Source organism: Pyrenophora tritici-repentis, chromosome 4, assembly GCF_003171515.1.
Source record: "Pyrenophora tritici-repentis strain M4 chromosome 4, whole genome shotgun sequence".
Taxonomy (NCBI): Eukaryota; Fungi; Ascomycota; class Dothideomycetes; order Pleosporales; family Pleosporaceae; genus Pyrenophora; species Pyrenophora tritici-repentis.
Genome location: NC_089393.1, coordinates 40,329 through 54,805, shown reverse-complemented (window position 1 = coordinate 54,805; position 14,477 = coordinate 40,329). Strand labels below are relative to the sequence as shown.

Genomic DNA, 14,477 nt, shown 5'->3' with positions numbered 1-14,477 from the left:
GACGAGCTTCTCGCACACCGAAAACGAGCATACGGTTCCAGCTAGAGAAAGCTGAAGGGCGCAGACGCCAAAACGTTTACAAACCCACTAAACACCCCCTACACCTCGAAACCACACACAACTACGGCATTTGACGCGTCACAGACAGTCAAAAGCACAACCGCGAAGATGGGCAGCGACGACAGATACGATAAGGAGCCTAAGATCCCAAAGCTGACGAAGGAGAATCACGAGAAATGGTTCCGCAATAACAAACTGAAGCTGAAGGGAAAGGGAATCTTCTACACTATCGAAGTCACGAAGCACGCGTACGCCTGGATTGCACGACATGGAGCTGGCACCTCCACATCAACTGCCAACACCTCTCAAGACCCGGCCGGCACTGTCAACCCTACAGAACAAGCAAGCGTCCTAGGCCTGACAAGCGACTTCGAACGACTGGGAGGTACATGGAACGCTGAAAAGGCAAAGGAATACGACAAGGATGAGGCTAAGGCACTGTTCTACATCACAAACAGTCTCCTTGATGATGACGACGCTCTCGCAGACGAGTACGAGACTGCATCTGCCCTCTGGACCGCACTGAAGGTCAAGTACTCAAAGACTGATCAGTTGACAGCCAACAACATCATGACCAAGCTTCAGAACTTCACCTGGAAAGACGAGAAGGATGTCGACTACACGTGGGCAAAGCTAAAAGAATACCGCCGCAAGATTATTGCAGCTAAGCCTGCTGCCAAGGGACTCTACAATGATGAGGCACTTCTCCAGATCATGCTACGCGCTCTTCCAGAAAGCTACGGATCAGTAATCGACTATCTCGATGTCCAGACCTCTCTCACGGTTGACGAAAAGATTGCTGCACTCCGCACGAAGGAGCTGCGACTGAACGACACGGCTGAGCATGCAAATGTAGCATTCCCGAAGTACCGTCACCCGAATGACCATAGAAGCTCGGACTCCTCGATGCGCGACCGCCCCCGTTCTACATCGCCTGAATTAGGCCCATCCACAGGATGCCTCCATTGTAAGGGAGAACACTGGGCCCGAGACTGCAAATACAAGGGTGAAATTCAGGAATTCGGAAGAAAACTTCGAGAGAAAGACGAAAGAGCTGAGAGACGCGCAGCCAAGTCGAAGAGACCTTCTAGAAATGAGAACAAGAAGCGATCTGACAAACCTGTCAAGCCTACAGTCAAGACAACCTCGAGGCGCAAGCATGGGTACGCAGCCAAGAATCAGGATTCTGACTCTGGAACGGACAATGGCTCCTCAGGCACGGACAGCGAGACCAGCCACGAGTCTACATCCGTGGAAACAGAATGTACGCAACACTGCCATATCTCTGCGGAACAAGCTAGTAAAAGCACACCGGCGAACTGGATTGCTGATACTGGTGCTTCATCACACATGACTGACAAGAGAAACCTGTTTAGAGGACCGCTAAAGCGCACGCCGCTCACCACTATCCAGGTTGGGGGAGGATTTCTTCATTCTACCCAACGTGGTACTGTTATGATGAAGGCACTGGATGGGACAACAGGATTACTCCGAAAGGTTCTCTACGTACCTAAGCTCGGCGTGAATCTAATCGCAGCAAGACGGTTGTGTAGGGAGGGACTTCAAGGCATTTTTGATGACAAGAACATGTATTTTAAGGACAAATCAAGAATCGCAGTACAAGCAGCACAGAAGGACGGTCTGTACATCGTAAGCCACATTGCAAGCAAGTACTCAGGAAAGGCGTTTATTGCAGGCAAGACTCGGACCGACAGCAACGATCAAAGCACTGCGGAGGAAAGTCAGGAGACACAACCCGAGACACAATCCGACCAGGACCCAGACGAATCCGAAGAAGACAAGTCCACGAAGAAAGATCGCCGGAACTACAGGCTAATGCACAGACGGTTTGCTCACTACGGCCCAGCAATGCTACGAAACCTGTATAAGGTAACGACAATTGAAAAGATTAAAGTACCCCCAGCCCACAGGCGCTTCTGTGACCCATGCCTTAAAGGCAAGATGAGGAATAAGATGAACAAAATCCTAGCAGAACACAAAAAGGAGGTACTAGCACTAGTATCTCTTGACTTAGCTGGACCGTTCCCTACATCACTCCGCGGAAATAACTACCTTATGCAAATAATCTGCAACCACTCCCGAAAGAACTGGTCGATACCACTGAAAACCAAGGACCAGGCTATCCTAGAGCTACGCAGATGGAAGGCAAAGGTAGAGCTCCAGACTGGGAAGAAGGTGAAGGCCTGCAGATCAGACAATGCGCCAGAACTAAAGCTTGTGATAAACCAGTGGGAAACTGAAGACGGGGTTCAGGCCGACTACACCGTAATTGCGAGCTCGAATCAAAATGGACCAGTGGAGCGAAGCATCCAGACTGCCGAACACGCAATGAGGGCAATGCTCGATGATGCACAACTTCCTATTGAGTTCTGGGACGAGGCCGCTGAGGCTGACGCCTACATCCGCAATAGACTGCCAACAGGACCGCTGGTCGAGGGAAAACCCACGTCTCCAGAGCAGGTATTCTCAGGGAAACGCCCAGGCGTAGACCACGTACGAGTCTGGGGAGCAAGTGTTACACCTATCTCAATCCAAAGACGCTGCCAGCGAAAGGGAGATTAGACAAGTTAGTGCACCGTGGTCGAGCAGGCGTCTTTATGGGATATTCTGAAACTACAGACAAGCAGTTCAAAGTCTACTCTCCTGACCTTGGATATACGCATAGAGTTAGCGTCATCCAAACTAATGAGAAGGTGCCAGGGGAAAGATAGACCTGAACTTGAGAGTCAAATCAGGTCCAATGGGCACATCTAATGAGCTCATCCCACGGAAAGCCAGAGGAAGACCAAAGAAGAACCTAAATCAACTAACTAAACCCGACGCCCTGGATGTTGATATTGAACTGCCGCCATCATCGCCGCCATTGCCGCCGCCATCATCGCCGCCACCATCGCCGCCATCACCGCCGCCACCATCGCCGCCTACGCCAGCACCTGCGCACCCATCACCTACCATCACTCCACCCGCGCCAACAGTCAGTGATCGGAATGGTCTGGTCTGGTCTGGTCTGAGGGTACAGACCAGACCAGACCAGGTGCTTACATAAGGACCGGTCCGACCAGACCGGTCCGACCAACAAGACCGCCAAGAATGAGGCTGAAGCAAAGAAGGAAGCCGAAGAAATGTGTTTTACTACTGACTGTCAATCTAGTCGTCTTCGTTCTCACTATCCTCGATATCGCTGTTCCCCTCAGCTTGGGGCTTTCCATACCAGGCCCGGAGACACTCGCACGCTTCTATAATATCTGCCTTCAGCCTACCACGGCGATCGACGATAGTAAGCTTCGCGCTACTAAAAAGACGTTCGCATTCATCCGACATAGGCGAGATCGCAAACATGTCTAGAGCGAAGCGAGCGAGATCTCGTTGGGAGTCGTAGCGAGATAGCCAGTACGCAATAGCCTCATTGCAACCTGCCTCTTCGTTATGAAGCCGGTCAGTAGAGATGTATTGTTCATACAAATCAGTTGTAGAAACTGGAGCGTCTATTCGAATGCGCTTATGTTCCCGCTGGCGATCAAATGCTGGGTCAGGATCTCTCTCCTTCCTGGCTGGTGGTGGCAGCATCTCGACAGGGTACCTTCCCTTATACTCTGTCTCCCAGAGATGCTTCACCGCTAATTGTGCGTTTTCAAACCACCTCTTCTTCTCTTCGTCGCCATGAAGAACCCACTCTTGCCTGAACCATCCCCACTTGCGATATGGATCAAGGATTTGAGCCGCATAATATGCCGGTGGAAGGTCAGTATCTTCAGGGAATCGATTTTTCCAATTCAGCTGCTGATTGTTATAGTACTCAACGCACTTTAACCAAGCAGCATCAGCGCAGCCTTGAAGGTACTTCCATGTAAAGTTGTTATCGTCCTCAGTGTGGATGTCGTGGTAGTGATCCTTCGTCTCGCTTATCTCCCGGAGAAGGCAGTCCAAAGTTGAAAACCAGTCCGCAAGTGACGTCTTCTTACCTTCAGAAAGCAAAGTTGCAGCATAGAAGTCTTTGAGAGCGAGTTCAATCTTTTCAAGCTCAAACCAGTGCTGTCCATCAAGCTTAAAGTTCGCGATCCCTACGGAGCCCTTTCCAGGTACATGACGAGCCGAGAAGAGCTCTAAACGTTCTCGAACATTTAATGCACGTGTAATCGAATAAAACCATGAGTTCCAGCGGGTCGAGTTGTTCTGGATAAGCTCAAGCCCGTCGAATTGCGAAAGATCTCCGCCGATAATAATTGTAGCAAACTCCTCACGCCGTTGTGGAGTAAGCCTGATGTATCGCACCAGGTTGTGAAGACGACCCAAACATCCGAACTTCTTCCAGAGCTCTTCCACCTTCGTATAGTCGCCACGTTGATGATGCTTCTCCAGCTTCGCAAGATACTTCTCACAGTTTCGCCCCATAAGGAACGCCTGGCAACAGAGGTTGATGACATGGCCCAAGCAACGCAGCCGGCAATGACGACGTTGTTTTGACTTCATCCATGGGCAGAGATCCTTGAGTATAAACTCAACAGCGGTATCATTTGCCGAGGCATTATCCAGCATAAAGTATCCAATCTGATCTCCGCTAATGTCGTATTCTTCCAGCAATTCAAGGACCACCGATCCAAGATTCTCTCCAGTATGTTCGCCGTATATACGTCGCATACCTAAAGCGGTAACACGTCGCATGCCGGTAGTATCAATCCACATAGCGACGACGCCTAGGATAGCGTAAGGGTTTGGTGAAGTCCAGAGATCAAAGGAGATAGAGACACAGTCCGCAACAATCAATTAAGTGGGTCCTAGAAGGTTCAGATTGGATTGATTGATTACCGCTTTAAGCCTAGTAGTTACCTATAGGAGTTTAAGCCCTACCTAGATAGGTAAGTGGGTCTAGGAGAGTGACCGGATTGAATTGATTGTTGCGGAGTCTAGATAGAGATCCTACTCCGTGAATGGTGTAGGTCCTCCCTAAGCTGTTGCTTCTTCGATATGAATGCATTCATTACCCAGCTTCGGATAGTCTTCGCAGCCTTCGGGAGGTGGTTGAGTAGTGCCGGATTTAAAAAGAGGAGTAGTTCACGAAAGTACTGGTTCTCTAATTGAAAGAAGGCGATATGGCAGTACACAATCCAACGAATTAGAAGCTCTTTAAACTTCTCTACTGACTCCTTCCAGAAAAAGATGCTGGAAGCAGCCCCATCCTTTTGCTGGTCGATTATAGACTTCCGTACAGAACCCTTTCGCTTGATGCCACTCTGGGGATCAATCTGGTGCTTCTGTTCCAGGTGATTCCGGATCCTAGAAGTGCCATTGATGACAAACAACTCTTGCTTGCTCTTCCCAACCCTGCACTCATGGCAGTAATACACCTCTTTCTTATCGCTATCTCGAATGTATTGGAGTCCGTACTTCCAGATGTGTGATGTACCTTGACGGAAATCCTTCCTTGCAATTATTGCACGTTTCACGTACGTGATACCGCCCTGCACGAACTCATCTGGAGATTCGTGATATTGAATAGGAGTGGGTGATAGTATAGGGGTGGGTGATGACGTGGGGATAGGAGATGGAGTAAGAGACGTTAAATCTAGTCTTATAATATTCGATGGGGACGGTGAGGTTGGTGTTGAAGGCTCCATAACAATAGTATATAAGTAGGTTGTTAAGGACTTGATTGTTCTATGTAAGTAGAAGACTTACCTTGATCTTAATGACTCATATTGTGCTAAATTTTCTGGCTAGATTAGTCTAAGATCTAGTCACGTGGACCTATTTATAGCCGGACCGGTCCGATCATCTAGACCGGTCCGACCACGGTCTCAAAAAATCGCCAGACCAGACCAAGTCTTGGCGGTCTAGACCAGACCAAGACCAAGTCAGACCAGACCATTCCGATCACTGCCAACAGTAGAGGATGAGAGCGAAGAAATGGAGGTAGACGAAGTTACCAACCCAGTAGCAGCCGAACCATCAGCTAGGTATCACTTCAGGACTCGGACCCAAAAGAGAAAGCGAGATACATTTGACGACATGGAGGATGAACATCGCCAAGCCAAAATTGTCAAAGCTATGCTAGCTGTCCTACGAGAGAGCCGAGCTGACGAAGACCCCACAACTGAAATCCCGACATCTACGCACCACCATGAAGAGTCTGCACACGAGACGATTGTTAAAGCCTTCTATACGGTGATTGTAAGTGGAAACCTCGATGTCACGGGACGAGCAGAACTTAGCGGCAAAGCTTTCGCAGCAACAGAAGTTAAAGGCATTAGAATCCCTCAGACCTATAAACAAGCTATAAGCGACCCAGAGAACGCACTGAAGTGGAAAGAGGCAATTGAGGAAGAGATCAGGACTCTTGTGGGGAACGGAACTTGTGACGGTTAAGATGACTTCTATTCAAGCGAGTAGAAGGTTAGCCTTTTGCTCCGCAACAGAACTTGGGAAGAGCTTATTCCACCCCAGGGTGCAAACCTCGTCACCACAAAATGGGTGTTTACTGTCAAGCTTAAAGTTGATGGTACGATTGAGAGGTTCAAGGCCAGACTTGTTGCTCGAGGGTTCAGTCAACAACACGGGATTGACTACACCGAGACTTTCGCCCCGACAGTACGAATGGACACCTTAAGGTTATTCCTTGCTACTGTTGCCAAACAGGGCATGGAATGCTGGCAGTGGGACATCAAGAACGCATTCACTGAGTCATACTTAAAAGAAGACATCTACCTCACAACACCAGCTGGGGTAAAAGTTAAGAAAGGCAACGTTCTGAAGGTTTTGAGGAGTCTTTACGGACTTAAGCAAGCTGGACGAGATTGGAACCTGCTACTTAAGGGGTTCTTAACTGAGATCGGTTTTACACAGAGCCTTGCAGACCCCTGCCTATTCACGCATAAAGGCAGAGGTATTTCACTACTGGTTTATGTTGACGACATTGCTGCTGCCGCGAAACTCACTTCAGACCTAGCCTGGTTCGACGAAATGCTCCTTACGAGATTCAACTCCAAGAACCTGGGGGAGATTCGAAAGATCCTTGGAGTTAGAGTCACCCGCGATAGAGCTAACAAAGCTATTTACCTCGATCAACAGCAGTACCTAGAGACAGTCCTAGATAAGTACGGTATCACCTCAGCAAAGTACAAGTCAAAGAAGATCCCTGCTGCAGACTACGAACACCTAAAGCCTGCTACTCCTGAAGACGCCAGAATCGACTCCACACAATATTCACAGATTATTGGAAGCTTAATGTACGCAATGGTATTCACGAGACCAGACATTGCCTTTGTACTTGGACGACTAGCCCAGTACATGAGAGACCCTGTAGAGATGCACGGGACTGCGTTAAAGAATCTAATGAGATATCTACGGTCAACAGTAAAGCAGAAGATTCGCTTCGGTCCAGGAGGAGATCACCAAAACGAGTTTGGGATCTACACCGACGCTGACTGGGCAAGCGATAAGACAGACCGGAAGAGCATGTCTGGGGGAGTCGGAATGTTCTATGGAGGACCATTCTCTTGGGCAGCAAAGAAGCAGAAGTCAGTGGCAACCTCAAGTGCTGAGTCTGAGTACATCTCACAAGCCATGTACGCCAAGCAGGGACAGTGGGCAGCTCAAGTACTCAGAGATCTCGGCCTGCACCAATACGTCAATGAGAACGGTATCACAGTCCAGATGTACGGTGACAATCAGGGAGCGATTGCACTGGTGAAGAATCCGCATCTGCACGAACGTTCTAAGCACATTGACATCTGCTACCACTTCATTAGAGACCTAGCTGAGCAGAAGAAGCTCCAGATTTCTTATATTCCGACTGACGAGATGGTTGCCGACGGAATGACTAAGCCACTGCAGAGAGTTGCTTTCGAAAGGTTTAAGAAGATGCTGGGAGTTATTGATGAAGGGCACTAGAACAAGTCACGTAAGGCCTGTGGGGAGTGTTGAGAATACAGTCCGTAAGTGACTTGGTGGTATCAAGCGGAGGAGTAGTCACATGATTGGTGACACGTGCAGGTGGGTCCTAGCGGGGAGCTTGGACGCAGCTGCACGCAACACGGATCTACGAACGTGTGAATAGCTCCTTAGTCAATACAATACGAGTCGTACCACCACTACCGTTGTGCCTTAGAGAGCGCTCTATTAGGTAGTCATACTACTACTAATAGTGCCAGCTTTTCAATAAAAACCAAGATAGAACGGCCTTCGGCCAAAGTCCTACATAGTCTCTGACTGAAAAAGGACTCTAATGGAATAATAATAATAATAATAGTGTCGGCATACACACGGTGTGTCGCCTAATAAGGCCCAATGTACCGCCTCGATCCTACTTCGGCCTAACTCGGACCCAACGTTATGTATACCTTCGTAGCCCCCACATTCGTAGAATCATCATACACCAGAATACCAATACACAAGATTACCTTAGCTACTGTTATTCACCGTACGATCGTACAAGGCCTTCCAACACTGATCAGTGATTGCACGGCAGTCACAGACAGTTAGGTTAAGAAGAGATAGATTCTTTACCCCGCGCGTTCCCTAGATTGCCTATATCAGCAAGGCGGAGTTATCTATGCTAAGCTCACTGTTAGCTATATCAGGCGTCGTTCGTGGCTAGCGACCGACCGTTACAGCCGTATCAGAAGCGTTCCAAGACGCCGTCTATACACGCGCCAACCGACCGGTTGAGATTTGACCCGTGTACAACCCACGACCACCGACGCATCTCTAGCGAACGCAGCTAGCGCAACAAGCGTCAACAAGAACACAATGGCAGGAGAGAGAACATCATCGGAAAGAGCACCGGTAGCCAGGACGCCGGCAGTAGGAATGGCGAGCAGTAGTAGAAGAGTGGTACCCACACTAGAGGCGCTACTAGGGACCACAAACATAAAACCAAGAGAATGGCATCACATCGATCCAGAGATGTGGGAGGACAACCTTGAAGCTCCAGACGATGAGGTAGGGATTACTACAGCAACAACGTACATTGCGCGTGCGATTGCGGACTATACAGATCGACCAACAGCAGATGAAGAACTCTTTTGGGAGTTCCGTCAGGACTTTGAAGGATGGACAGAGGCAATGTTCCTACGTGCCCAGCCAATATACACAAAGGAACTAAAGCGGATCCTCCGCTTTAAGGGAGTGTATACTGGCCGTATTAATATGGCACCTAGTGAGTCTCTAGCTAGGTTATTACGCATGGAGGAGTACCTAGAATGGCCTCAGGACGTATTCCAGTCGGCTGTGTTTGACACACGATCAGCTGCGCACATGTTGCAAGAGCGGGCACTACGGCAACAACGCAGTGAAGGATCAGTACAGTCCACAGACAGGAGATTATCAAGCCAGGCCCAGAGCCGAACCCAAACGCCTGTAAGGACAAGAGGCCGAGACGTAGACAGTCGGCAAACCCGCGATCAAGACCAGACCCACGCCCGTGTGCAAGGACGACAGGAGACCGTTGAGGAAGAACAACAGATTCAGGACCAGCTAGCAAAAACGATTGAGAAAGCCCAAAACCAACCAATCCGAAGCCAGCCTGTAGAGACAACCAGACTCCGCAACAATCAATCGGATCGGCATGATTGATTCCTATCTAGGTTAAAGGCTGCCTAATAAAGTAACTCTTTAACCTATATAGGAATCAATCATGTCGATCGATTGATTGTTGCGGAGTCTGGAGACAACTGAATCCGCACCGCAGCCAGCCTATCAGCGCGTCCAAAGTCAGCAACCTCCCCTCACCTACAACAACTTCGACCGATTCCGCGAGTATACACCAGCATACCCGCAACGTCCGAAGGGACCGAGCGTTCCCCCAATTGTGCCCTCTGGTGAAACAGACCCGTACAAGGCAGTTCCACCAATCGAGTTTAGCAATGAGAAACTAGATCCTAAGACGATCAATGTCTTCGTGAAAATGTGGGACCGAGACAAAAAGTATACGGGAAAGCCGTACGACCTCCTAGACGATAAATTGAAAATCTTCTACAGCATCTGTTATCACGCAGACATCGAGCCAGGGCAGTTCCATGCAGTCTTTCCACGGATTCTCGACGGCCGCGCAGAGGAGTATTACCTCCACTTCGTCGATCAGCGGATGGATACGTTCTTGACTGCAGACTCCGCAACAATCAATCGATTGACATGATTGATTCCTATATAGGTTAAAGAATTACTTCATTAGGCAGCCTTTAACCTAGATAGGAATCAATCATGCCGATCCGATTGATTGTTGCGGAGTCTGCTTGACTGCCTACACAAAGCTCAAGAACCACTTCGACACAGACGTCAACCACGGCCATTACTACGCGGACTGGACGACGACATCGTTTGTCAAAGTCCGCAGGGAGAACCCCGAAAAGAACCTCCACGAGGTCCTTGACATCATGCTGGACAAGCTCCAATTGTGTCAAAGAGCACTTGGACAGCAGTACATGGGAGAATACGCGCTCCGAACGACTGTAATCACAGCATGCCGAGGCGTGAAGGAGCTCGAGATGGCACTCTACAAGCCGTCTCTAGAATGCGAGGTTCTGTTTGGAGATCTGCGATCGTCAATCGAAAACTCACTCGCCATGACCGTCTCCGTCAACTTCACTGAGGCGGATACGGATAGCCAGTACTACTTGGATCGTCGGTACAACAACAACAGCTCTGGAAGATTGCGAGGGAATTACAACCCTCGTGGTGGACGCAGCGGATTCACCCGCGGACGCGGTGGGCTTCAGCACCGCTCTGGAGTCAACACACAAATCGACAAGAAATGTTACGTCTGCAGCAAGACAGGCTGTTGGTCCACAAACCATACGCTTGAAGAAAGAAAACGCTCAAAAGCGCAGTACATCACACACTGCGCGATTACGGGAGAGCAAATGGAGTTTAGCACATTTCTCGTCGCGTACGAGGGGGAAGAAGTCGACCAGTTCTTCCTAGAGGAGCAAGACGAAGATGATGAGGACCAAAGATTGGCAGTTAAGTACCTCACAGATCAGGCCTTTTTGCACCACGTGACTGGAGAAGACGTCTACAGGTGCAAGGAGCCTATTACGCCCGCAACGCAGTTCCTTATCGAGGATCGATACTCGCGAATCACGTACCAAGGCATTCTTCCTGACACTGGTGCCTCAAATGTATCGACAGCCGGAAAGGAGCAGTTCCTGGCGCTCCAAACTGAGGACCCCACCGTAACTCTAGATACGTCTACTGCTGGAAACGCATCTGTGCAATTTGGCAAAGGAAGCGTCACTACTTCGATTGGAACCGCACATGTATCGACACAGATTGGAAAGATCAAATTTGAGGTCTTGAACGCACCCACCCCGTTTCTCCTCTGTCTGAAAGACATGGACCGGCTCCACGTGTACTTCAACAATACTACGGACCAGCTGGTACAAGGAAAAGCTACCTTTCCAGTGATTCGCAAATGGGGACACCCGTGGTTCCACCTAAGCAAGGCAGAGCGCGCGCGCGTATTCCTTACGGAGACTGAGCTCCGACGCTTACACCGGAGGTTCGGGCATCCAGCCGTCGAACGGCTGATACGATTGCTCAAACGCGCAGGACACGAGGACGTGGATGAACGGCTGCTCCGAGAGATCCAAACGTTCTGCCATCACTGCCAAGCGCATGATCCAGCGCCGCGCCGATTCAAGTTTAGGCTGAAAGATGATCGGGAATTCAACTTCGAGATCCTCGTAGATGTGATGTATCTGAGTGGGAAACCAGTGCTTCACGTGATCGATTCGGCTACAACATTCAACGGCGCGCGATTTCTACCGTCTATGAGCGCGAAAGACACCTGGGAAGCACTCCGCCTGCTCTGGATTGATACATACCAAGGGCCGCCAGATATCGTCACCCACGACGCCGGCACCAACTTCGCGTCAGTCGAATTCAGATCAGAGGCGAAGATCATGGGAATCACATGTAAACAAGTGCCAACCGAGGCCCATTGGTCTATCGGCAAGGTAGAAAGATACCACGCACCGCTCAGACGCGCGTACGAGATCCTGAGGACAGAGCTTGACACTGGCACCAGCGACGCCGCAGTGTTGCAGATGGCAGTCAAGGCCGTCAACGACACCGCAGGCCCAGACGGGCTCGTACCCACGCTGCTCGTCTTCGGTGCATACCCCCGGATATCCATGGATTCACCACCATCTCCCTCGATAACCCATCGCGCGGAGGCAATCCAGAAAGCGATGAGGGCGCTGCGGAAGGCCTCAGCGGAACATGCGGTGAGCAACGCACTTGGTACCAGGAATGGGCCTACTACAGACGGGGTACTGTCACTGCCTCTTCAGAGTGAGGTGATGGTATGGCGCGAGAAGAATGGATGGCAAGGGCCGTATAGAGTCATCGATATGAAGGACCACGATGTTACTGTAGACATGATCAACGGCCCAACGACGTTCCGATCCACTGTCGTAAAACCGTACTATCGCGATCTGACTACAGCGATAGACGGCGCAGATCAAGGCACAGGTGGATCTCCGACCACAGACGAAGCGATTGCTGATGAACCGCCACTACCGGTACCACCGGCGGAAGCCAACCAAGCGGCTCAGCCGCGCAAGCGGGGCCGCCCACCTGGATCAAAGAACAAGCCCAAGGTGCAGTACCTGTCGAAGAAGGAGGAGGACGATTACGCCCTGGCCGTCAAGCTACGCAATGACGGCGTGATTAACGTCCCGGGCGCTCCATTCGAAGCATCCGATCAGAAGGAGATCGACGACCTCGTCGGCCGTGGAGTATTCAGTTTTGAGCTGTTTGATCCAACTCTACACGGCGGGTATCGTATCTTCAAATCGCGCATGGTCCGCGAAGTCAAAGGCAAGACCATGGTCCCGTACGAGAAATCACGCCTCGTTGTTCAAGGTTACAATGACGAGGGCAAACACGAGATCCTGACGCAGTCGCCAACCATCCAACGAGCCAGCCAGCGCCTGATTCTAGCCCTAGCGCCTGCATTACTCGATGAGGGCATGGTTGTGGAACTACGAGATATCACGCAAGCGTACCCACAGGCACAAACAGAGCTATTCCGCACGGTTTTAGCGCACCTCCCAAAGGAGCTTATAACAAAGTATCCCGAGGGAACAATTATTCGCGTAATCAAGCCACTCTATGGAATCGCGGAAGCAGGAGTCCACTGGTTTGCTACGTACCAAGGACACCACTGCAAGGAGCTCGACATGGCTACATCAACGTATGACCCGTGCCTCCTGATCACGAACGGGAGACGGGAAGCGTTTGGAATAGTGGGCCTGCAGACAGACGATACTCTCGCGATTGGGACGCCTGCATTCTCTGGTGCAGAAGACGCTGCGCTCCAGAAAGCCAATTTTCGAGCCAAGCCCAAGGAGAGACTGTCCAAAGAAGTATCACTCGAGTTCAACGGATGTACTCTAACGTTGCGCGGAGACACGATTCTACTTACGCAGAAGGGACAAGGTGCCAAGATCGAAATTATTGATCCGAAGGCAGCAAACCGAGCACAGAAGTACATGGAGCAGCGCGCGCGTGGCGCGTACATTGCGTCGATATGCCAACCTGAAGCATCGTTCGATCTTTCCGCGGCTGCGCAAATACAACAACCTAAGGACACGGAATACGTGAAGCTTAACCGCCGGCTGCAGTGGCAATCTGAGAGCATACAACGAGGCCTGCGATACGTCCCTCTCGACCTCGCTACAGCAAAGCTGGTAGTGTTCACAGACGGATCCTTCGCGAACAACCAAGACCTTAGCTCACAGCTAGGGTACCTACTTATCCTTGCGAATGAGTCGAGTCGACAAGACAGCACGTTTGATATTCGTGGTAACGTAATCCATTGGAGTTCGACCAAATGCAAACGCGTTACCCGGAGCGTTCTTGCCTCAGAAACGTACGGCATGGTTAGCGGTGTCGACATCGCTATCGCTATCCTAACAACCCTCAAGATAATTACAGGACGCCTAGGTCTACCACCGATCCCACTTATTGTGTGTACGGATTCATACTCCTTGTATGAATGCCTCGTCAAACTCGGAACAACTGCTGAGAAGCGACTGATGATCGACATCATGGCGCTTCGGCAGTCATACGAGCGTCGCGAGATCACTGAGATCCGCTGGATCAACGGAGAGGACAACCCCGCGGACGCATTCACGAAAGCAACACCAAATCGCGCGTTAGAACGTTTCATCGAAAGCAACAAGCTGTCAATCCGAGTAGAGGGATCTGTGCAGCGACCTACGGAGTAGGCACATATGCCTATTTGGAATCCCTCTCATTGTGCCCTTTTTAGAAGACCCGTTTTTCCTTACATCAGTCGTTACAATAAGAAAAGATTGCCAGTGTCGGCATACACACGGTGTGTCGCCTAATAAGGCCCAATGTACCGCCTCGATCCTACTTCGGCCTAACTCGGA

At 50.3% G+C, this 14,477-nt stretch overlaps 5 protein-coding genes across 5 annotated transcripts; 3 read left to right on the top strand and 2 right to left on the bottom strand.

The window, feature by feature from the left end:
* Positions 1 to 168: 168 nt before the first annotated feature.
* PtrM4_087830 (uncharacterized protein) lies at positions 169 to 2,643 on the top strand (the record flags this gene model as incomplete). Its single annotated transcript, XM_066106810.1, has 1 exon — positions 169 to 2,643. One exon carries the CDS (start codon positions 169 to 171, stop codon positions 2,641 to 2,643), a length of 2,475 nt encoding a protein of 824 aa, XP_065962478.1.
* Positions 2,644 to 3,228: 585 nt separating this feature from the next.
* On the bottom strand, positions 3,229 to 4,764 carry PtrM4_087820 (uncharacterized protein; the record flags this gene model as incomplete). The annotated part of the gene is made up of 1 exon (XM_066106809.1): positions 3,229 to 4,764. The coding sequence occupies one exon, from the start codon at positions 4,762 to 4,764 to the stop codon at positions 3,229 to 3,231; it is 1,536 nt and encodes a 511-aa protein (XP_065962477.1).
* A 221-nt stretch (positions 4,765 to 4,985) lies between these two features.
* On the bottom strand, positions 4,986 to 5,696 carry PtrM4_087810 (uncharacterized protein; the record flags this gene model as incomplete). The annotated part of the gene is made up of 1 exon (XM_066106808.1): positions 4,986 to 5,696. One exon carries the CDS (start codon positions 5,694 to 5,696, stop codon positions 4,986 to 4,988), a length of 711 nt encoding a protein of 236 aa, XP_065962476.1.
* A 289-nt stretch (positions 5,697 to 5,985) lies between these two features.
* On the top strand, positions 5,986 to 7,968 carry PtrM4_087800 (uncharacterized protein; the record flags this gene model as incomplete). Its single annotated transcript, XM_066106807.1, has 2 exons — positions 5,986 to 6,417; positions 6,523 to 7,968. The coding sequence occupies 2 exons, from the start codon at positions 5,986 to 5,988 to the stop codon at positions 7,966 to 7,968; spliced, it is 1,878 nt and encodes a 625-aa protein (XP_065962475.1).
* An 858-nt stretch (positions 7,969 to 8,826) lies between these two features.
* Positions 8,827 to 14,309, top strand: PtrM4_087790 (uncharacterized protein; the record flags this gene model as incomplete). Its single annotated transcript, XM_066106806.1, has 3 exons — positions 8,827 to 9,603; positions 9,767 to 10,150; positions 10,329 to 14,309. The coding sequence occupies 3 exons, from the start codon at positions 8,827 to 8,829 to the stop codon at positions 14,307 to 14,309; spliced, it is 5,142 nt and encodes a 1,713-aa protein (XP_065962474.1).
* Between the last annotated feature and the right edge of the window lie 168 nt (positions 14,310 to 14,477).